At 49.2% G+C, this 22470-nt stretch overlaps 2 protein-coding genes across 14 annotated transcripts; one reads left to right on the top strand and one right to left on the bottom strand.

The window, feature by feature from the left end:
- Positions 1-1232: 1232 nt before the first annotated feature.
- Positions 1233-22367, top strand: TCFL5 (transcription factor like 5). 13 transcript variants are annotated; one of them, XM_063659607.1, is made up of 6 exons: positions 1233-2044; positions 2749-2935; positions 3514-3676; positions 5185-5425; positions 8666-8807; positions 16629-19774. In XM_063659607.1, the coding sequence occupies exons 1-6, from the start codon at positions 1398-1400 to the stop codon at positions 16851-16853; spliced, it is 1605 nt and encodes a 534-aa protein (XP_063515677.1). In that variant the 5' UTR covers positions 1233-1397; the 3' UTR covers positions 16854-19774. The 13 variants fall into 13 exon arrangements, with proteins under 13 accessions (XP_063515677.1, XP_054324016.1, XP_063515676.1 ...); XM_054468041.2 differs by having other exon boundaries at positions 1235-2044; positions 16902-19774; XM_063659606.1 differs by having other exon boundaries at positions 1235-2044; positions 5182-5425.
- LOC129021959 (putative DPH3 homolog B) lies at positions 17472-17705 on the bottom strand. The gene has a single exon (XM_054468047.1). The coding sequence runs from the start codon at positions 17703-17705 to the stop codon at positions 17472-17474; it is 234 nt and encodes a 77-aa protein (XP_054324022.1).
- Positions 22368-22470: the final 103 nt, after the last annotated feature.

Raw genomic sequence — 22470 nt, 5'->3', positions numbered from 1 at the left:
CCTAATGTTTTGCCCAAAACTGATATATTATTTTCATGTATACATGTGGGAGTTTAGCTTTGCATGGCTGAACTTTCATAGCCCATCGTTGAATCATTGTAATATATTGGTCTGTGTCTAAACTGTGATGAAATGAGCGAAAGATTCAGACCCGGCTTAGAAGACGATGTGCAAGTCACAGGCCTTTAAGTGTCCTAATGCCGAGACAGAGAACAGACAACCACTGTGTGAGATGGGAATGTGGGTGAGAGGTTAAGTGCAGGAATTATTTCAAGATTGCAAAAATAACTCTCTTAAAGACCACATATTGCATGGTTCCATTAACAGGGAGGGCCCAGCCTAGGCAAACTCCTGGACACAGAAGATTAGTGGCTGCAGGCGGGGGAGGGGCAGTGTGCTGACTGCTACAGGAGACCGGTGGTGAATGCGGCGGTGGAGGCGGGCCCAGCGCTGGGAATGCACCACCACCGTCGCGCTGTGCATTTTTTTTTTTTTTGAGATTAAGTCTCGCTCTGTTGCCCAGGCTGGAGTGCAGTGGCACGATCTCGACTCACTGCAACCTCCGCCTCCCGGGTCCAAGCGATTCTCCTGCCTCAGCCTCTTGAGTAGCTGGGATTACAGGCGCGCACCACCACGCCCAGCTAATTTTTGTATTTTTAGTAGAGACGGGGTTTCACCATGTTGGCCAGGCTGGTCTCAAACTCCTGACCTCAGGTGATCCACCCGCCTCGGCCTCCCAAAGTACTGGGATTACAGGCATGAGCCACCGCACCCGGCCATGCGCTGTGCATTTTACGCGGATGAAGCGGATGGCCTGGGCACTGTGGGTCCAGGTAGCTGTTTTGACAACGTCTTCATTCCTGCGGCTGTAATGGGGCGCACGTGCACGCACGGACGTGGCTTCTTCCCAGGGTGTCACCGCGTAGGTATCACGCTGATTCCAGCGCAGCCGCCCTCGCCGGGCCTCAGCGGGGCGTGGCCGGGCAGCAGGGGCGTGGCTGGGAACCGGGCGTGGCCTGGAGCTGGGGGCGTGGCCTAGCAGTGAGGGCGTGGCTGGGCCGTGGGGGCGGGCCCTCCGCGCAAGCTTCCGCCGACGTGGGGCGGGGCCGGACGTGCGGACGGTTGGGCGGGGGCGGGGGCGGGGGCGGGGCCGGCGGCGGCGGGTAACGGAGGGGGCGGGGCTGGCGAAGGGGTGGGGTCGCCGTTGCGGGGCGGGGCGGCGCAGGCGCTGTGCGCGGCACTCAGCGGTTTTCCCTCCCCCAACGGCGCGCCAGCTGTGGCCGGCGCAGAGTAGTGCTCGGGCCAGGGGTTGCCTCCCGCCTCCCGCCTCCCGCCTCCCGCCTCCGCCTCCCGCCGCCCGCGTCGCCCTCGCCGCCGTTGGGCCGCGCCGCGCCGCCATGTCGGGCCCCGGACCGCGGGAGCCGCCGCCGGAGGCAGGCGCGGCAGGCGGCGAGGCGGGCGTCGAGGGCGCGGGCGGCGGGGACGCGGCGCTGGGCGAGCCGGGGCTGAGCTTCACGACCACCGACCTGAGCCTGGTGGAGATGACGGAGGTGGAGTACACGCAGCTGCAGCACATCCTCTACTCGCACATGGAGGCGGCGGCTGACGGCGAGCTCGAGACGCGCCTCAACTCGGCGCTGCTGGCGGCGGCGGGCCCGGGCGCAGGCGCGGGCGGCTTCGCGACGGGCGGTCTGGGGGGCGCGGCGCCCGTGTACCCCGTGCTGTGCCCGTCCGCGCTGGCGGCCGACGCGCCCTGCCTGGGCCACATCGACTTCCAGGAGCTGCGCATGATGCTGCTAAGCGAGGCGGGCGCGGCGGAGAAGACGTCGGGCGGCGGGGACGGAGCGAGGGCCCGGGCCGACGGCGCCGCCAAGGAGGGCACGGGCGCGGGCGCGGCTGCGGCTGGACCCGAGGGCGCGCCCGAGGCCCGGGCCAAGCCGGCCGTGCGCGTCCGCCTGGAGGACCGCTTCAACAGCATCCCCGCCGAGCCGCCGCCCGCGCCGCGCGGCCCCGAGCCCCCCGAGCCGGGCGTGGCGCTCAACAAGTGCGTGCCCGGCGGCCGGGGGCTGGCGGGGCCCGGGTGGAGGCCGGGGCCGGGGCGGAGGCAAAGGGGGCCCTCGCTGTGCACGTCCCCAGCCTGCCCTCCCGGCGGCACAGGGCGCGGACCTCACCGGGTCTGGGGCCGCCCCGAAAGGCTGTGTGCGCTGTGCGGGCCCCGGGGAGCAGGTACTTCCAGGAACTAAACACCCCCCCCTCAGTGGCCCCGCCTGGAGAGTGGGGCTGAGCGCGCAGAATTCCTGGGAACCATGTGCTCCGGGTGGCACTCTTGGATGTCAGGGAAGCCTAGGAAGGCCCGACGGGGGTTTGCAGGCTTTGAGCTCTAAAATGAGGCTGCAGCCTGCAGCCGCCCCCTTGGTGACCCTCAGGGATGACTGTGGAAGGGGCTGAGTCCGCAGTTTTCTGCTCATCCCAGCCTGTAGTTGCCCGTCGTGGTCAGACTGGAGGATGGCAAAAGTGAGATTGGTGTCAGGATGTGATGAGAGCAGGGAGGTGGCGCAGTTTTGCTTTTCCTCCGTAGGAAGAGGGGGACTTCCACAGCAGCGATAGTTGCTAATTGTTGTGTAGAGGTTTCCAGGATGAGAGTTGAGTTGCTGTCTGGAAAAACTGGCCGGAGCCGTGAGAGTGGGATGGTGGATGCTTGTTTGCCACGTATTGCTGACACTTCTGGGCTTTCTTTTGTCTTGGCAGTTTGGTAACTCTCATTCGACATCCATCTGAATTAGTGAATGTTCCTCTTCATCAGCAACAAAACAAATGTACAACATTAGTGAAAAATAAAACTGCTGCTACAACTACTGCTTTGCAATTTACATACCCACTGTTTACTACAAATGCTTGCTCTACTAGTGGAAATTCTAATCTTTCACAGACACAGGTAGGGAACATGATTTGTGAAGCTTTGCTCTTTTGTATTAAATGGGGAAATTTTAACTTATTTTGGTTAGGTCCCAAGTACTTTTTTTTCCCTTCAGTGAGCTTAATAACCTTTTAAGCCGGGCGCCGAGGCTGACACCTGTAATCCCAGCACTTTGGGAGGCCGAGGTGGGTGGGTCATTTGAGTTCAGGAGTTCAAGACTAGCCTGGCCAACATGGTGAAACCCCGTACGAAAATTAACCAGGTGGTGGTGGTGGACACCTGTAATCCCAGCTACTCAGGAGGCTGAGGCAGGAGAATCGCTTGAGCCTGGGAGGCGGAGGTTGTGGTGGGCTGACACTGCACTCCAGTCTGGGCGACAGAGTTGAGAGCCTGTCTCAAAAAAAAAAAAAAAAAAAAAACCTGTGAAAGTTGAGTGTTTATGTGGTATGGGAATATTTTAAAATCTTAAGTGCAACTAAAGTTCTTCAAATTACATATTAGTAGCTTTGATGTTTGTTAAGTGCATTTCATTTGTGCAGTAAAGAGGAGATTAAGCCACATATTGATAAAATTCCTGTTGCTTCATTTTTTTCCAGAGTTCTAGTAACTCGTGTTCTATACTTGAAGCTGCCAAGCACCAGGATATTGGATTGCCTAGAGCATTTTCTTTCTGTTATCAGCAAGAAATTGAATCCACTAAACAGACGTTAGGTAGTAGAAACAAAGTTTTGCCTGAGCAAGTTTGGATTAAAGTGGGAGGTAAGCGATGAAGCAGCAGGTAGTGGGAGCTTTCTTCTGACTGAGCCCTATGGCTGATGGCATTTTGGCCTTGGGGGGCAGGGGAGACAGATGGTTTGTACACGTGTGAAACAGTCTTGGAGGTGTCTGTGTATCTCAGGGATCCGTCCACCTGCTTCCCCGTCTTCTCACTTTAAACATTATTCTGATTCTCAAACATAATTAATCTTGGTGTGAGAACGTTGAGTTTGAGGGCTTTTTCTTAACAGTAAAGTGATGGACTTACATAAATTTTCAGTTATTTTCAAGTTACTGAAAGTACTTTATAGTTTTTTATTTTCCTTATTTTATACTCCATGAGTGAGGCAGTCATCTAACATTTGCGAAAGCCTTTGGATAGGTGGCTGCTAATAGGAGGACCCTGGGCTGCCAGGGAGAGGCTGTAAGGTGATTCGGAAAGTTTGGAAATAAAGTCACTGCTGAAGGCACTGCTGTGCTAACCTGCATAGCCCCTTCCTCCCTGGGAAACACCTGCATAGTCCCTTCCTCCCTGGGAAACTGATTTGTCAAGTGACCCAATAAAAAGAACACTCCTTACACTCAGCTTTCCAAGAGCTGGTGAAGACAGGATGGGGATGAAGAGCTACCGCCTTCTCCCGTGTCAGTCACTCCTTTTCCTCCCTATAAAATTTTATGCCAAAGTATATGTTCACATTTGTAAGATACAAAGATGAGTATTAAAGTAGCCTCTGTGCTGACTACTCAGGTTAAGGAACAAAATATCACCAAAACGACCGAATTCCTCTCTCTCCTGCTGAAAACTTCATCATCCTTCTGAAATGAGTGCTTTGTGTGGCATACGCGTGCACGTGGGCACGCCTGCCAGTCACATGCCTGTGGTTCTTTGTTGGATGCAGTTCCACATATGCACATGTGGCATAGCCTGTTATGCAGCAGAAGAGCTTGGACGCTACTTCTTACTGCTTTGGGGAGGAGAGCCACTTCTGAGGCAAGGGCGCACATTTATGCTGCTGCAGTTTTGTTCTGAGCATTTCAGTAAAAATACTGTCATATTAGAATAATTTTTTTTTTCTTGTTCTTAGAATAATTGTATGTAAAGAAAATATTTTTGGGAGGAAATATGTCCAGGTGGTTTGTTTTTTGGTTTTTTTTCCATTCTGACCTTTAGAAAAAGTAAACAACTTCTTGTTTTCTGTATTCATAGATAACACCTGTTGATTAAAAAGAGGGACTTTGGATGAGGTCATATTGGTTGCATAGCACTTGGAAGACGTATTTAATGTGATGATTGATTCTTGTTCAGTTTCGTTGTACAAAATAGGCTTGGGCTTCATGTTCCCTGCTGATGCTGAATAACTGCATTAGTGTATCTCTTTGTGGTTCAGTTCTCTGTGCTGCTTACCCAATAATGTTTATATCTTAGATTGAAAAGGCCAAAACTGTATTCAGCATTAATTGAGATAAGAATAAAAAATTAAAAACCGCTTTTTTCTTCTTTCGCAAAGAAGAAGCGCTATGCAAACAAGCACTGAAGAGGAATCGGAATAGAATGCGTCAGTTGGACACAAATGTAGAGCGAAGAGCCCTTGGAGAGATTCAGAATGTGGGCGAAGGTGCCACCGCCACACAAGGCGCTTGGCAGTCCTCGGAGTCCTCACAGGCAAACCTGGGGGAGCAGGCCCAGAGTGGGCCCCAGGGAGGAAGGTCTCAGCGTAGGGAGAGGCATAACCGAATGGAAAGAGATAGAAGGTAATACGTGCAACTGCTTGTCAGGCTGACTCATATATGATTACCTTAGTCATACATGGTTATCAGATAAAATGAGCCTTAGCCATTTCTGCGTTCAGAGGGAATAAAGGAGGTAGGAGCATTGTTAACTTTCCCAGATGGATCAAGGATCCCCCAGACTGTGCCCAGGCTCGCTGGCCCACCAGAAGGACTGCCGGGACTCCGCATGCAGTCACTCTCAGGCTGTGACTTACCATGGAGAAAGGATGCCAGGTGCGATCAGCAAAGGTGCATGGGGAGAAGGCAGGAGCTGAGGTGCAAGCTTCTAAGAGCGCGCCCTGTGGAGTCAGGCAGGATGCCCCTCATGCCCCCAGCCATGTGGTCTGAAAACGTGGTTGAGGTGTTGCCAACCAGGAGAGCTCGCTAGAGACCAGGGGCGCGTCACGTGGGCACTCCCCCCATGCATGCAGCCACAGTCCAGTCTCCCAGAAGGAAAGCAGGTGTTCAGTGTCAACCATATTGTTTGCACAGTGTAGGTTCTGGGGGCACTCTTAACTCCCCGAATCTAGGTTCGCAGACTCCACTAAGGGCCAGCCCTGACTGCAGGCCTTTCTGAGGAGAGTGGTCAGGTCAGGCTGTTATGGTAACTGCTGCTTACCAGCCAACAGAGTTCAGCAAGTTTTGCCTGGTTCTTTTTTTTTTTTTTTTTTTTTTTTTTGAGACAGAGTCTTGCTGTGTCGCCAGGCTGGAGTGCAGTGGCGCGATCTCTGCTCACTGGAAGCTCCGCCTCCCGGGTTCACGCCATTCTCCTGCCTCAGCCTCCCAAGTAGCTGGGACTACAGGCGCCCGCCACCATACCCGGCTAATTTTTTTGTATTTTTTAGTAGAGACGAGGTTTCACCATGTTAGCCAGGATGGTCTCGATCTCCTGACCACCTGATCCACCCGCCTCCCAAAGTGCTGGGATTACAGGCGTGAGCCACTGCGCCTGGCTATTGCCTGGTTCTTTTAAGATTGCTGGGAAGGAGGTTAAAATTGTTATTTAAGTGGTTTTGTCTGTAGATTTTATTTGTGGTATCCTTCTTTGTAGAATTAAGAGGTGGCTGATTTTTTTCTATTATAATTGGGTTTTCTTTTCTTTTTCTTTTTTTTTTTTTTGAGATGGAGTCTCGCTCTGTCACCCAGGCTAGAATAGTGCAGTGGCATGATCTCAGCTCACTGCAACCTCCACCTCCCAGGTTCAAGTGATTCTCCTGCCTCAGCCTCCCCAGTAGCTGGGATTACAGGCACCCGCCACTACACCCAGCTAATTCTTGTACTTTTTAGTAGAGATGGGGTTTCACCATATTGGCCAGGTTGGTCTCGAACTCCTGACCTTGTGATTCGCTCGCCTAGGCCTCCTAAAGTGCTGGGATTACAGGCGTGAGCCACCACACCCGGCCTATAATTGGGTTTTCATACAATATTTCCCTAATTTATAATTAATTAACTACATAATGTATCGAGTACTGGTACTGTGTACCAGTTTCTGCTTTAAGTTCGGGAAATAAATAACAGCGAATGAGACAAATACTCAGGTTTGAAGCTCCAAGGTTGAATGTTGAGCTAAGGCAATTTTATTTATTTTATTTATTTATTTTTTTTTGGTGAGATGGAGATTTACTCTTGTTGCCCAGGCTGGAGTGCAATGGCACGATCTCGGCTCACCACAACCTCCGCCTCCCAGGTTCAAGCGATTCTCCTGCCTCAGCCTCCTGAGTAGCTAGGATTACAGGCATGCGTCACCACGCCCAGCTAATTTTGTATTTTTAGTAGGGAAGGGGTTTCTCCATGTTGGTCAGGCTGGTCTCGAACTTCTCACCTCAGGTGATCCGCTCGCCTCGGCCTCCCAAAGTACTGGGATTACAGGCGTGAGCCACCGCGCCTGGCATGGCAATTTCTTTTAAAGGGATCTATTCAAACTAGCTAGGGCAGGGTGCAGTGGCTCATGGCTGTAGGCTGAGGTGGGAGGATTGCTTGAGCCCGGGAGTTTGAAACCAGCCTGGGCAACATAGCAAGTCCCCGTCTCTAAAGAAAAAACAACAATACTAGTAGTGGTGGTGGTGCACACCTGTCGCCCCAGCTACTTGGGAGGCTGAGGTGTGGGAGGATCACTTGAGCCTGGGAGGTCAGCACTGTAGTCAGCTGTGATCACGCCACTGCACTCCAGCCTGGGCCACAAAGTGAGACCCATCCCCCAAAGAAAGAATAAAAAAGCTAGCTAATATCTTTTTTATGATACTTTTATACACATAGACTAACTGAGGGCCTTCCTCAACTTACTGTGAATTATGAAGGGCATTTTGCTTGCTCTGACATTTATTTAATAGACATTTATTGAGTACCTGCTATGTGGAAAGCCTTACACCGTATGTTGACAGTTTGAAAGTTTGACTTCTAGCTCTACTGCCTAGACTTGTGGTTAGAGTTCAATGAGCTGATGCGTAAAGAGTGTTTGGCTCAATGCCTAGAAGTCCAAAAGCACCTAGTAAATGCCAGCTGCTGTTTTACGGGCAAAGTCTCTAATTAAAGTTCTAAATACACGGGTGTGAAGATGAGTAACAAGGGCCATATTGAATAAGTTGCTCAGTATCTGCTTGTTTAGGACTTTGCATGTACTTACTGAATGTAATATGTAAAAGTTTAAAAAATAGTCTAATAACAAGACTCCAATTGTTTATCTCTACAAAGACCAAGTTTCAGAATATTAACAGTGTTGAGCCGTGATCCTTTCTGAATCAGGGCCCCTTGGAGAAAGCTGTGCATGAGTTCCTGGTAGGGTATTTAACCCATGAAGGGCAAGAATTTAAGTCTTGAATGAAAGAGTTATCTGCCCAATTTGGACCCCTCAGTGGTCCAAATGGAAGAAGGTGTCAGACACAAAATGTTGCTTCCAGTTTCAGGGGCTTTGGAGCCATCCCTAATCTAGAGACTTGAACCTGGCCCGTGAGAAGTAAATAGGGAAAGCTCCAGGGAGTGTGTGGGTCATGGGGCCACCAAGGGCACCCAAGGATGCTCTGGCCTCCCGAAGGCAGTAGCTGCCTCTGTAGACAAGGCCATGGCAAAGCCGTGGGGCTTCCTGTGGTGACAGGCGCTTCCGTGGCACTCAGTGGCCAGGCTTCACGAGCTCTGGTTCCCTCAAGTACTACAGTGAGACACTTCCTTTTACATGTTTGTTTTGCTCTGGCCTCTCTTGGTGATGACTTTGGGTTTTGACTGTAGGCGCAGAATCCGCATTTGCTGTGATGAGTTGAATCTCTTAGTGCCGTTCTGCAATGCCGAGACTGACAAGGCTACAACTCTGCAGTGGACCACAGCATTCCTGAAATACATCCAGGAAAGACATGGAGATTCTCTTAAAAAGGTTAGTGGTAGGCCAGGTAGATTTTCAGAATTTTACAAATTTTACTTATCAATGTCCCTCTTTTTTCCTAAGGATAACTCAAACTATCCTTTGTTTCCTGGAATCTAACATCAAATACTAAGTCCGGTATGAACAAAGCTCTGCTCATTAATGATATAACTTGTCATTTATTAAAGTAATAGTCACAGCCTACATGTGTTACATCAGTGTGTAAATGACTGTGAAGAGGCAATTGTCGGATAGCAAATTGGGTACCTGCTCTGTACGGTATATTGCACTGGGGCTGATGGGTGTGTAGGACATGACTTTTGCCCTCAGAAAAACTTGTGAAAGGGATAAAAGCAAGAATGGAGAAACAAAAACCGGCCAGGCACAGTGATTCACGTCTGTAATCCCAGCACTTTGGGAGGCTGAAGTGGGAGGATCTCTTGAGCCCAGGAGTTTGAGACCAGCGTGGGCAACATGGCAAGACCCCATCTCTACTAAAAGAATACAAAGATTAGCCTGGTGTGGTGGCTTATGCCTGTAGTCCCAGCTACTTGGGGCGGGGGCTGGGAGGGAGGCTCAGTTGAGCCAGGGAGGTCGAGGCTGCAGTGAGCTGAGATCATACCCCTGCACTCCAGCCTGGGCAACAGGGCAAGACCCTGCCCCACCCCCACCCACCCCAAAAAAGAAAGAGAAACAAAAATGCAGATAAGTGTCAAATAGTCTGATCTGGACTTCAAATATGCCCAGCAGGTTAATAAAAAATATACTTCTGTGGACTGGGTAAATATACTTCTGTGGACCGGGTGACTATACTTCTGTGGACTGGGTGACTATACTTCTGTGGACCGGGTGACTATACTTCTGTGGACTGGGTGACTATACTTCTGTGGACTGGGTGACTATACTTCTGTGGACTGGGTGAACTGGGTGAATATACTTCTGTGGACCGGGTGACTATACTTCTGTGGACCGGGTGACTATGCTTCTGCGGACCGGGTGACTATGCTTCTGCGGACCGGGTGACTATACTTCTGCGGACCGGGTGACTATACTTCTGCGGACCGGGTGACTATACTTCTGCGGACCGGGTGACTATACTTCTGCGGACCGGGTGACTATGCTTCTGCGGACCGGGTGACTATGCTTCTGCGGACCGGGTGACTATGCTTCTGCGGACCGGGTGACTATGCTTCTGCGGACCGGGTGACTATGCTTCTGCGGACCGGGTGACTATGCTTCTGCGGACCGGGTGACTATGCTTCTGCGGACCGGGTGACTATGCTTCTGCGGACCGGGTGACTATGCTTCTGCGGACCGGGTGACTATGCTTCTGCGGACCGGGTGACTATGCTTCTGCGGACCGGGTGACTATGCTTCTGCGGACCGGGTGACTATGCTTCTGCGGACCGGGTGACTATGCTTCTGCGGACCGGGTGACTATACTACTGCGGACCGGGTGACTATACTTCTGCGGACCGAGTGACTATACTTCTGCGGACCGGGTGACTATGCTTCTGCGGACTGGTGACTATGCTTCTGTGGACTGGTGACTATGCTTCTGTGGACCAGGTGACTGTACTTCTGTGGACCGGGTGACTATACTTCTGTGGACTGGTGACTATGCTTCTGTGGACCGGGTGACTATGCTTCTGCGGACCGGGTGACTATACTTCTGCGGACCGGGTGAATATACTTCCGCGGACCGGGTGAATGTACTTCCGCGGACTGGGTGACTGTACTTCTGTGGACTGGGTGAATATACTTTTGTGGACTGGGTGACTATACTTTTGTGGACTCGGTGAATATACTTCTGCCAACCGGGTAACTATGCTTCTGCAGACCGGGTGACTGTGCTTCTGTGGAATGGGTGAATATACTTCTGCGGACCAGGTGACTAAACTTCTGTGGACCAGGTGAATATACTTCTGTGGACCGGGTCACTATACTTCTGTGGACTGGGTGACTATACTTCTGTGGACCGGGTGACTATACTTCTGTGGACTGCGTGACTATACTTCTGTGGACTGGGTGACTAGGGAGGAGCCGGCCTGTTAGCGCCAGCATATCCAGTCCCTCAGGACAGCCACCCTGCCGTGATCCTGTCTGTGTGGTCGTGGCAGTGGCCTGCAGCAAGCCATCGTGGTTGGCTGGAACCAGACGTGTGGTTTGAATGCGGGAGTTCAGTCAGCCCCTCAGTGGCCCAAAAGGAAGAAGGTTTCAGTCACAGGGCTGGTTCTGGGCCCTGCCTTTGGGGGACCTGAGTTCCATGTCCCAGCCTCAGCGTTGCAGTGGCCAGGGTCAGTGGCTCTTTGGCCCTCTAGGAGTGAGCAGACCTTAGTGAAATAGATCCACAGGGTCCTGACTTTGTACCTGGTCCAAGCTGTGGGGCAGTTGCTACTGTTGACCCAGGCAGGAGTCTGACTAGAGAACAAGCTAAGGTTGCTGCAACAAACAAGGACCTCTTTCAAGAAGGGCTCCCAGGCCTGGCGCAGTGACTCATGCCTGTGATCCCAGCACTCTGGGAGGCCGAGGCGGGTGGATCATTTGAGGCCAGGAGTTCGAGACCAGCTTGGCCAACATGATGAGACCCCGTCTCTACTAAAAATACAAAAATTAGCCAGGCGTGGTGGCGCCTGTAGTCCCAGCTACTCAGGAAGCTGAGGCAGGAGAACTGTTGAACCTGGGAGGCGGAGGTTGCAGTGAGCCAAGATAGCGCCACTGCACTCCAGCCTGTATGACAGAGCGAGACTCCATCTCAAAAGAAGGGCTCCTGTGTCTATGTCATGGTTGGGGCTAGAGAGAGGTCCCGCGCAGCTGGGCTGTGTTGAGTGAGGGCTCTTCTCTTCAGCGCCAGGCAATAGTTTGTCTTGTCTCTGTCCCTTTTCTATGTCCACGTGACATTTACATCTTGCGAGTTGCATAATTTAAGTTCTTTATTTACATTATACATTTAATTGCATTCTATAGCAATACTATGTTAAATGTATTCTGATCGGATCATTTATGGTTATTTACAATGCAGTTACTCTTGAAGTATTGTTAGAGGTAGACTGTGGATTTGTTTTGATAAAATAAAGCTTTTGTGTTTTAAAAAATGCTTTAATGTTTTGGCTCTGTGTATCTATTAGTAAATCATTATTGATCTGATTTACTCAAATAAGACGAAGGCATTTATAGTTTTTGAAATTAAAAAATGTTAATTGTATGTATAGTCAAAGATTAAGGAGACCAAATGTTTATGGGTATGATACTTTACATACATTATGTTTGCTGAATATTTCTGAAATGTAATGACATTGGATCTGATTACTTCTGGGTCACATTATTAGACCCACCAAGAAATAGGCTGAGGTCAAGTCAGTTCACAATTTTTTCGGGGAATTAGAACATAAAAAGCCGGAACACATGGGTTCTTAATTGTTTCTTTAGTGACTTCCCCCTTTTACTTGCATGCATATTTTTGTCCTTAAAGACGCTATACACGAGAGTTTTAAGTGATTTCTCTACATTATTTTGGTACACATTTCACTCAGCAGGTCTTTTCCAGTGTGACCAGGCACTACTGAAGGTGCTGGGGTACCCTGGGCAAGACAGAGGCATGTCTGGCACGGAGGGAGGCGGGGGAAGAGTAAACGTGAAGACAGCGGGAGCAGGGCCTTGCGGGTGGAGGATGCTGCTGTGAGCCGGCCTGACTGGGGTGGCTGCTTTGGATTGGGTGGTATTGGGTGGTCGAGGGAGGCACCCAACCAAGGCCCAATGATGACAGGGAGCTGGCAGCCAGGACCTGGGGGCTGCAGGGTCTGAGGAGTGCCTGCCTGCCAGCCAGCATTGCTGGGCAGGGCCCCGGGGCAGGCTGGGGCCTGGTGGACCGCTAGTCCTGAGGGTTGGGGGCCTTGGCAGTCTTTGGGCAGTGAGTGATATGACCTGACCCATATCACCCCGCTGCTGGGGGACACCGGACACTAGGGAGTAGGAGTTGGGCTGGGGTGAGAGTGGAAACCAGGAGTCTGCAGTAGCTGGGAGATGTGGCTGGCCGGGCGATGGCTGCCGGGGGTGGCGCTGGGCAGGAGGAAAGGCACGAGGCTTCTTGTGTTTGTGGCAGTACCAGTTGGGAGGTGTAATGGGAAAAAGGCCTCAGGGTTTGGCCTCGGTGGCTGGGTGGATGGGGTTGTTTACTGAGAGGGAAGACTCAGAGAAGCAGGATCTCGGTATTCTGGGGGTGTCAGGTGGGGACATCGGGAGGCAGGTGATAGACAAGTATGGGGTGAGGGCAGGGCGGCGTCAACCATCAGTGATTCACTTCCTGTTCGTTTTCTAGTGAACATAGGAATTACAGTGAACACCTGTACACCTATGCTTCAATCTCAGCAATGAACATTTACTGTATTTACTTTGTACACACGCACAATTTCAAAGACAATTATAGACAAGAACCTTCATCTCTAAATATTTCTACATAAATCTCCAAAAGACAGGCCTTCCACAGAATCCCAGTGCCATGATCATGCCTCACCAAGACGATGACAAGTCTTTTTCATATCCTATAATGCACAGACTATTCAGATTTGCCCAAAATGTTCTTTTATTGCCACCATACCTGCCTAATTTTTTTATTTTAATGTTTATTTTATTCTGGTTTTTTTTTTTTGAGACAGGGTCTCGCTGTCTCCCAGGCTGGAGTGCAGTAGCATGATTATGGCTCACTGCAGCCTCTGCCTCCTGGGCTCAAGCAATCCTCCTGCCTCAGCCTCCTAAGTAGCTAGGACTACAGGTGTGTGCCATCATGCCCAGCTAATTTTATTTTTGTAGGGATGGGGTTTTGCCATGTTTCATAGGATGGTCTCATACTTCGGGGCTCAAGTGATCCTCCTGCCTCAGCCTCCCAAAGTGCTGGGATTACAAGCATGAGCCACCATGCCTGACCAATTTTTAAATTTTTGTAGCAATAGGGTCTTGCTATGTTGCCCAGGCTGGCCTCCCAAAGTGCTGGGATTACAGGCATGAGCCACCACACCCAGCCAAAATGTTCTAAAAATGACTTTCATAGCTGTTTTTTTCCCACAGTCCAGCACCCAGCCATGGATTATACACTGCATTTGATGACAGTCTTCAAGCTCTTTGAGCTACAAGAATCCCACCCACAGTTATTAACTATGGCATTGAGGCTTTGAAGAGATCAGGCCGGTTGTCTAGAGAATGCCCCATATTCTGGGTTTAGATGGCTCTATTTACTTTTGGTAATTTTAGATTTTGGTGTAATTTCAAACTTACAGAAAAATTGCAAGAACAGTACAAAGAGCTCTTTGTAGGCCTGTCCGGGTTTGCTCCATTCTCCCTGCTAGTCCCAGTTTCTCTCCAGGTATCTTTGGGATCCATTTGATAGTAAGCTGCAGACACCATGCTTCTTTATACTTAAATACTTCTGTGTGTTTTTTTTTGAGATGGAGTCTTGCTCTGTTGCCCAGGCTGAAGTGTAGTGGTGCCATCTCAGCCCACTGCAACCTCTGCCACCCAGGTTCAAGCAATTCTGCCTCAGCCTCTCGAGTAGCTAGGACTACAGGCAGGGCCCACCACGCCGGGCTAATTTTTGTATTTTTAGTAGAGACCGGGTTTCACCCTGTTGGCCAGGCTGGTCTCAAACTCTTGACCTCAAGTAATCCCGCCTACCTCAGCCTCCCAAAGTGCTGGGATTACCATTGAGCCACCACGCCCAGCTAATTTTTGTATTTAATAGAGACAGGGTTTCACCATGTTGGCCAGGCTGATCTCGAACTCCTGACCTTGTGATCCGCCTGTCTCAGCCTCCCAAAGTGCTGGGATTACAGGCATGAGCCACCACACCTGGCCCAGTGTTTACTTGTTTTGTTTGAGACAGAGTCTCGCTCTTGTCACCCAGTCTGGAGTGCAATGGTGTGATCCCGGCTCACTGCAACCTCTGCCTCCTGGGTTCAAGCGATTCTCCTGCCTCAGCCTCCCGAGTAGCTGGGATTACAAATGCGTGCCACCACGCCCGGCTAATTTTTGTATATTTAGTGGAGACAGTGTTTCGCCATGTTGGCCAGGCTGGTCTCAACCTCCTGACCTCAGGTGATCCGCCCGCCTCAGCCTCCCAAGGTGCTGGGATTACAGGCTTGAGCCACCGTGCCCGGCCCTCATGTTGACTTTTTAATATCCACAACGATGAAAATCAGGACATTTAACATTGGTGCAAGACTGTTATTCACATTTTGCCTGCTGTCTCAATAGTGCTCACTACAACTTTTTCCCCAGTCGGGATGGCATCTGGGGCGCTGGTTGTGTTTAGTTGTGAGATGCCCCTGCACACTGGGGGCCCTGAAGGTGCCAGCCACACCTGGGGCCTCCCTTGTGGTGTCTGTCCCTCCCTTCTTCACACCAGCAGGTGGCTGAGTCCCACTTCGCGTCTCCCTGCCATCTGCATCAGGCCCCGTGTCGCTGTCCCTCACGTGCTGTCTGGTGTCAGGCCCTGCTACAGACTCGGACTGGCCTGTCCCTTCTCTCCTCCTTTCCTGCGGACACACTGTGACTTCTCCCATGATCCTTCTGTGAGAACTCCCTGGACCTCGTGTCCTGTACTGGCAACCGCCCATTTCTCTGCTCTCCTTGGCTGCCTGGCGCTTGTCTGTACCTCCCGAGCCACTTCATCCTCTCTTGGATCCATTCCCAGCAGGCTGTGACCATGGCTTCCCATGCTGTTTAGTCACGCCACCACGCCCAGCTAATTTTTGTATTTTTAGTAGAGATGGGGTTTTGCCATATTGGCCAGGCTGGTCTCGAACTCCTGACCTCAGGTGATCCGCCCGCCTCGGCCTCCCACAGTGCTGGGATTACCAACGTGAGCCACCTCGCCTGGCCTACATACGAATTTTCATTCTGTTTTTGAACATGGCCACTGGAGGGCCTCTCGGCTGCAGAGCAAGCATTTGTAGCTTGTTCGTGGCAGAATGAGCCGGACGCTGTGTTGTGACCTGTTTTAAAAATAAAGCATCTTGAAAAAGAAAAGCCATTCTCTTTGTCCTAATGAGTTTATGCCTCCTTACCTCTGGCCACCTGAGCTCGTTGGTCTGCTGTACCCCTCTGGCCTGGGCCGTGCTGGAGTCTTTCTGGGGCTCAGTCATTCACTTTGTTGATTTTTTGTGTGGGGTCAGTGGTAGTGCTTTTTCCATCATAATTTGCTTTTATCTTTATTATCCAAAAACCTTATTTCTATTATTTCCTTCTTGAAGTTTTATTTTTTTCTGGCATCTTGGGTTGAAAGTTTATTTTGTCTATGTTGTTTTCTAATCAATGCATTATAGTAAATTTGTCCTGGTGTGCTTTTGAAACATTTCACAGGTTTAGGACACAATGCTTTCATTGTTTCTCAGTTCTAAGTAGCTTGTAATTTTTTTTTTTTTGAGATGGAGTTTCACTCTTGTTGCCCAGGCTGCCGTGCAATGGCATGATCTTGGCTCACTACAGCATCTGCCTCCTGGGTTCAAGCAATGCTCCTGCCTCAGCCTCCCGAGTAGCTGGGATTATAGGCATGCGCCACCACCCAGCTAATTTTGTATTTTTATTAGAGACAGGGTTTCTCCATGTTGGTGAGGCTGGTCTCGAACTCCTGACCTCAGGTGATCCGCCCGCCTCGGCCTTCCAAAGTGCTGGGATTACAGGCAAGAGCCACTGTGCCTGGCCTCTTTCTTCCTCTTAATAACTCCCTGGTATATTTCCCTGACATATAGTTAGAGCTATTTCTTTTTTCTTACTAAGACATTTTTTTTTTATTGTTGGTATTATTCTTTTTCTTTTTCTTTCTCTTTTTTTTTTTTCCAGCGAGGGGCTCTCATTCTGTCACCCAGGCTGGAGTGCGGTGCAACCACAGCGTATTGCAGCCTTGTCCTCTCGGGCTCCGGTGCTCCTCCTGCCTCAGCCTCCCGAGTAGCTAGGACTGTAGGCACCCCTCACCACCATGCCTGTCTTATTGTTATTCTTCTCATATTCACAAATCTGAGTATCTACTTTGGTACGTTGTCATCTCAATATGTTTTGATGTTATAAAAATTCCTTTAAAACTCAACTATTTCACATATGTTCTGTTGCAAATAGATGCAGATTGAGAGTGCGATGACATCAGTACCATGTCTTTGGCCTGGGCTCAGTTGAGGAGGACTAAAGGGATCTGCTCCTCTCTTTCACAGCTGCCCCAACTCCCAGGAGATGGGTTGTGGGCGGGCCCTGCAAGGGTCCAGATGGAATCACAACTTAACCCTGCCTCTGCCCAACTGTTCGTAGTGAAGGCGGACGCCGGGACTAGCCTCATCACTGTGTGAAAATAGTTTAGAAGATCTTGCGAGTGCCTGCTTATGTCTGAGGATGATTATTTTCTTCCTTCCTTCTTTTTTTTTTTTTAATCATCTTCTTTTAAATTTAGATGGATAATTAAGAACGCTTCCAATTTAAGGTTGTAAGCACAAACTCCAGATACGTCATGTTATGGACTTGCTTCCTGAAGATGAAGTCAGCAGTTGATGGAAAGAATCCACAACACACCTACAGAACAGCAAATCACAAATGGTTGTCTTCATGAAGCCAGGAGCTTTGCATTTGAAATTTCTATCTGGGCTCATTTCCAGCTGTTCAGGATTCGGATTCCTGAAGGCTTCCTCAGCATTTAACTCATTCTTTGTTGGCTGAAGGCACTGGGACTGTTTCTCCACACGCAAACTGATCTTTGTCATAAATCACTTTTATAATGAGAGAGCAGCCTGGACACATTGCCACGCCTTCCCCATTCTCCAACTCCTCCTTGGTGATGGAGAAGTTATCTCCACTTGGGCAGGGACAGAAATACGTCTCCGAGTCCTTGTCATATTGGAAGTCCTCAATTTCCACCCCGTGAAATACTGCCATGGTCAGCGGGGGTTGCTGAAGGGGTGACGCCCCGGCAGTCCGAGACCAGCTCCGAGGGTCTAACTTCTCCGGAGCCGGCCCAGGCTCTGACTTTCATTTAATTATCCTAAAAGGTGAATTCTGTCTTGCCAAATAGGCAAGTGTTTTTTATATGTAGGCTTTAGGTGTCAGAATATAGGAAATTATCAAAATGTGGGGTCATTTTAAGTTGCATCCTAAAACCTTTTAAAATTTGGGAAGAAGCTGGGCGTCGTAGCTCACGCCTGTAATCCCAGCACTTTGGGAGGCTGAGGTGAGTGGATCACCTGAGGTCAGGAGTTCGAGACCAGCCTGGCCAATATGGTGAGACCCCCGTCTCTACTAAAAATACAAAAATTAGCCAGGTGTGGTGGCACATACCTGTAATCCCAGCTACTCAGGAGGCTGAGGTGGGAGAATCACTTGAACCCAGGAGGCAAAGGTTGCAGTGAGCTGAGATCGTGTCATTGCACCCCAGTCTGGGTGACAAAAGTGAAACTCCATATCAAAAAAAAAAATTGGGAAGAAAATAAGTATATTTATATGCAGGTGTAGATTCTGAGTGTACACAGTAGTTGGAAATGGCAGCTTGCTTGGTTCAAAAGTTGCTTAAAAGTGGATGGGTAGAAAGTTACAGCCACTCCAGATGATTCAGAAGTTAAATCCGTGGCAGCATGGCGCTTATGTCCTCCTGGACTTGAATTAAGTATAAAGTTACTACAACTCAGCAACAAAAAGACTACACTGACTGGGAACCATGGCTCCTGCCTATAATCCCAGCACTTTGGGAGGCCGAGGTGGGTGGATCACCTGAGGTCAGGAGTTTGAGACCAGCCTGGCCAACATGGTGAAACCCCGTCTCTACTAAAAAAACAAAAATTAGCCGGGTGTGGTGGTGGGCGCCTGTAATCCCAGCTATTCAGGAGGCTGAGGCAGGAAAATTGCTTGAACCCCGGGAGGCAGAGGTTGCAGGGAGGCGGAGGTTGCAGTGAGCCGAGATCACGCCGTTGCACTCCAGCCTGGGTGACAGAGTGAGACTCGGTCTCAAAAAAAAAACACAACAGAAAAGAAAAAAAATGTTAAAAGCCAGGCATGATGGTGCGCACCTGTAGTCCCAGCTACCTGGGAGGCTGAGCCTGCGGTGAGCCGTGGATGTGCCACTGCATTCCAGCCTGAGAGAGCAAGACCCTGTCCAAAAAAAAGACAGCACAACTCAAAAATGGGAAAAGGACTTGAATAGACATTTCTCTGGAGAAGATACACAGATGGCCAGTAAGCCCTTGAAAGATGTGCCAAGCTTTTAGTCATTAGGGAAATACAAATCAAGACCCAATGAGATGCTACTTCACACATACTAGCATGGCTATTTAAAACAAAACAAACAGAAAATAGCAAGTATTGGCAAGGATGTGGGGACATCAGAATCCCTGTGCATTGCCGCTGGGGGTGTGAAGTGGTGCAGCCACTGTGGAAAACAGTATGACAGCTCCTCAGAAGGTTAAACGTAGAATCACCAGAGAAGCATAAACCCCAAAGACGTGAAACAGGGACCCAAATGGATGCTTTTCTATGAATATTCATGGAAGCACCTTTCACAGTGGCCAAAAGGTGGAAACGAGTCAAGTATGCTCCAGCAGATGAATGAATAAACAAATGTGTTACAAGCACACAACAGAATCTTATTCAGCTATGAAAAGGAATGAAATTCTGACACAGGCTACAGCGTGGATGGCCCTTGAGGACATTATGCTGAGTGAAATAAGCCAGTCACAACAGGGCACACCCTGCAGGATTCCGTAAACGAGGCACCTAGAGCCGTCAGATTCAGAGACAGAAAGTGGACTGGTACGTGCCAGGGGCTGGGGGCCGGAGCGGGTGTGGAGTTAGTGCTTAATGGGTATGGAGTTTCTGTTTAGGGGGATGAAAAGGTGGTGGTGGCCGCACAGCACTGTGAATGGACTTCACGCTGCTGCACTGTACACTTACACATGCTTAAAAGGCAAGTTTTGTGCTATATTTTAATACCACAATAAAAAACATATAAACCTGAATTTAATTGTGTAGAATGCTATGTTTTAAAACCAACTTACGGAAATTTTCAAATGTGCACAAAAATGGAGAGAAAGTGAACTCCCAGGTCCCTCTAACTCAGTTTCAGGCATCAGCTTGTTTCACCTATACCCTTGCCCTCCCACCCCCACTGAATTATTTTAAAACAATTCCAGACATCATTTCATTCATAAATACATCTTCAGAAAGAAAAGGCCTGTTTAAAAACACAACCACATTATCAGCTTCCTTCCTGAATGCCTTCATTCCTTATTACCCACCTCTGAGTCTCCTTCCCGAATCTGAGCAGAAGCTCCCGTGAGCCCACAGGTGTCTCTGCAGTCAGCTCATTTGAATCAGGATCCAAACATCGCATTTGGTTGATAGTTTTTTAAATATATCTTAACCCGTAATAGTTCCCCCTTCTTTTCTTCCTCACCGTTCATTTGTTGAAAAGGGAATGATTTGTCCCGTAGACGTTTCCACATTCTGCCTGTGGTGGTTGGTGCCTGTCATCAGGCCGTCACCTGTGCCTCTCTCTTCATCTCAGTCTCTCCTTTGGGAGGTTGAGACTGACCCCACCATTATAATTGAGGCCTTTTGTAAAAGACAGGTGGTTTGACAGGAGCAAGCTCACCCCACCCCCACCCTGCTGGCAGGGTCTCCCCAAGGACAGAGCCATCTCAGCGAGCAGCACCTCCACCGTGCTGGCCTTGGAACCCTGAGTGTGTGGCAGTGCAGAGGGCAAGGGAGTCACCCTGGGATGGGGGTAGATGTCCCTGACTTGTTAATGGTTGAAACTTTTTAAAAATTATTTTTTTGAGATGGAGTTTCACTCTTGTTGCCCAGGCTGGAGTGCAATGGCTCGATCTCGGCTCACCGCAACCTCCGCCTCCCAGGTTCAAGCAATTCTCCTGCCTCAGCCTCCCTAGTAGCTGGGATTACAGGCATGTGCCACCACACCCAGCTAATTTTGTATTTTTAATAGAGACGGGGTTTCTTCATGCTGGTCAGGCTGGTCTCAAACTCCCGACCTCAGGTGATCCGCCTGCCCCAGCCTCCCAAAGTGCTGGGATTACAGGCATGAGCTACCGCACCTGGCCTAATGGTTGAAACTTTTTAAAAATTTATTTTTTTTGAGATGGGGTTTCACTCTTGTTGCCCAGGCTGGAGTGCAATGGCATGATCTCGGCTCACTGCAACTTCCACCTCCCAGGCTCAAGAGATTCTCCTGCCTCAGCCTCCCAAGTAGCTGGGGTCACAAGATGCTTGCCACCACGCCCAGCTAATTTTTGTACTTTTAGTAGAGACGGGGTTTCACCATGTTGATCAGGCTGGTCTTGAACTCTTGACCTCAGGTGATCTACCCACCTCGGCCTCCCAAAGTGCTGGGATTATAGGCATGAGCCACCGCAACCAGCCTGAAACGTTTAATATAGACACTCTACCTTCTCTCAAATGCTGGGTTTGCAGGTTTATAAGCTAGGGCCTGTTAACGGTTGAAACATTCATGTCATGTATATTTTACCACAATAAAATCAATATAATGTGGCCAGACATTCTGAGTATTGGAAAAACTAAATAAGAGTACATGTGCAGTGTAACTGCTATTTGAAAAAAAATGTTCAATTCTGTTTATTACATAAATCCCCTTGTGAGATATGACACAAGTTTGTGAATGATGCCTTAAAACAGCGTATTTTAAAGTCATTTACTTAGCTCTTAATTTCAACCTTTTGCACTTTGGAAGATAGCAGTTTTCATGTCAATTAATTCAGTACCTTAACCATCACTTCTTAACTTTAGGAATTTGAGAGTGTATTTTGCGGTAAAACTGGCCGAAGGCTAAAGCTGACCAGACCAGACTCCTTGGTGACCTGTGCCGCACAGGGGAGTCTGCAGAGTAGCCCCTCGTTGGAGATCAAGTGATCGGACTGAACAGGAATCCTTGGGGAGTGAACAGCCATTCCTTCGTGATCTGTGCACGTTTTCCGCAACCCTGGAACTCTGCTCGGATAGTCTGACTTGAAAAGGGCGTGACTCAAGCTGATGGGACTCCAGTAGGGACTATGAGAGCACATTTTGTAAAAATATTTATCTAGAACCAAATGCTTATCCATGAATGTCCTCTTAGACCATTTGGGGATGAAGCCATCTTAATAATTAGTAATAATTAGTAAGCATTTTCTCAATGCTCTGATTCCATCATGTTTTCTTAACATGATAACTCAAAAAATTGACATCCTTTGTACTTTCTTTAATCTTAAAAAGTACACTGCTTTTTACTTATTTTATTTACATTTTAAATGCGCCCCTTTAGCAATTGGAACAGGTTAAATTGTTAACTAAAAACAGTTTGGAAATTTTATTTCATTTGTTATATCACACCCCCATGTAATGATTCTGAGTCACGTGGTGCTGTATTGCAACATGCAGGACCATTTTAAACCTTTGTGCTAAAAATTTTCCAGATACTTGCTTTAAAGCTACTTTTGTCTACAAATGAAATATTGTCACAGTAGAAGCTTAAATGCCCACATTTTCATACCGAGAGTCATTACTTCATGTGTAATAAACTGTGGTGTTTGGAATTGAGTTTTTAAATGAGTGGCTTTATTTATCACAACAGGTAATAGCAATAGACGTTAGTGCAATACAAAGTCACCCTCAATAAATACTGTTAATTGGAGATGTGAGT

This window comes from Pongo pygmaeus, chromosome 21 (genome assembly GCF_028885625.2).
Source record: "Pongo pygmaeus isolate AG05252 chromosome 21, NHGRI_mPonPyg2-v2.0_pri, whole genome shotgun sequence".
Taxonomy (NCBI): Eukaryota; Metazoa; Chordata; class Mammalia; order Primates; family Hominidae; genus Pongo; species Pongo pygmaeus.
The sequence above is the reverse complement of the archived record's forward strand: the minus strand, read 5'-3'. Positions and strand labels throughout refer to the sequence as shown.

Coding starts and splice junctions, on each gene's coding strand:
- TCFL5 (XM_063659606.1), top strand. CDS start 1,398: ATGTCGGGCCCCGGACCGCGGGAGCCGCCGCCGGAGGCAGGCGCGGCA. Junction 2,045..2,748: donor CCGGGCGTGGCGCTCAACAA/GTGCGTGCCCGG, acceptor TTGTCTTGGCAG/TTTGGTAACTCTCATTCGAC. Junction 8,808..16,628: donor ATGGAGATTCTCTTAAAAAG/GTTAGTGGTAGG, acceptor TTTTTTTTCCAG/CGAGGGGCTCTCATTCTGTC.
- LOC129021959 (XM_054468047.1), bottom strand. CDS start 17,705: ATGGCAGTATTTCACGGGGTGGAAATTGAGGACTTCCAATATGACAAG.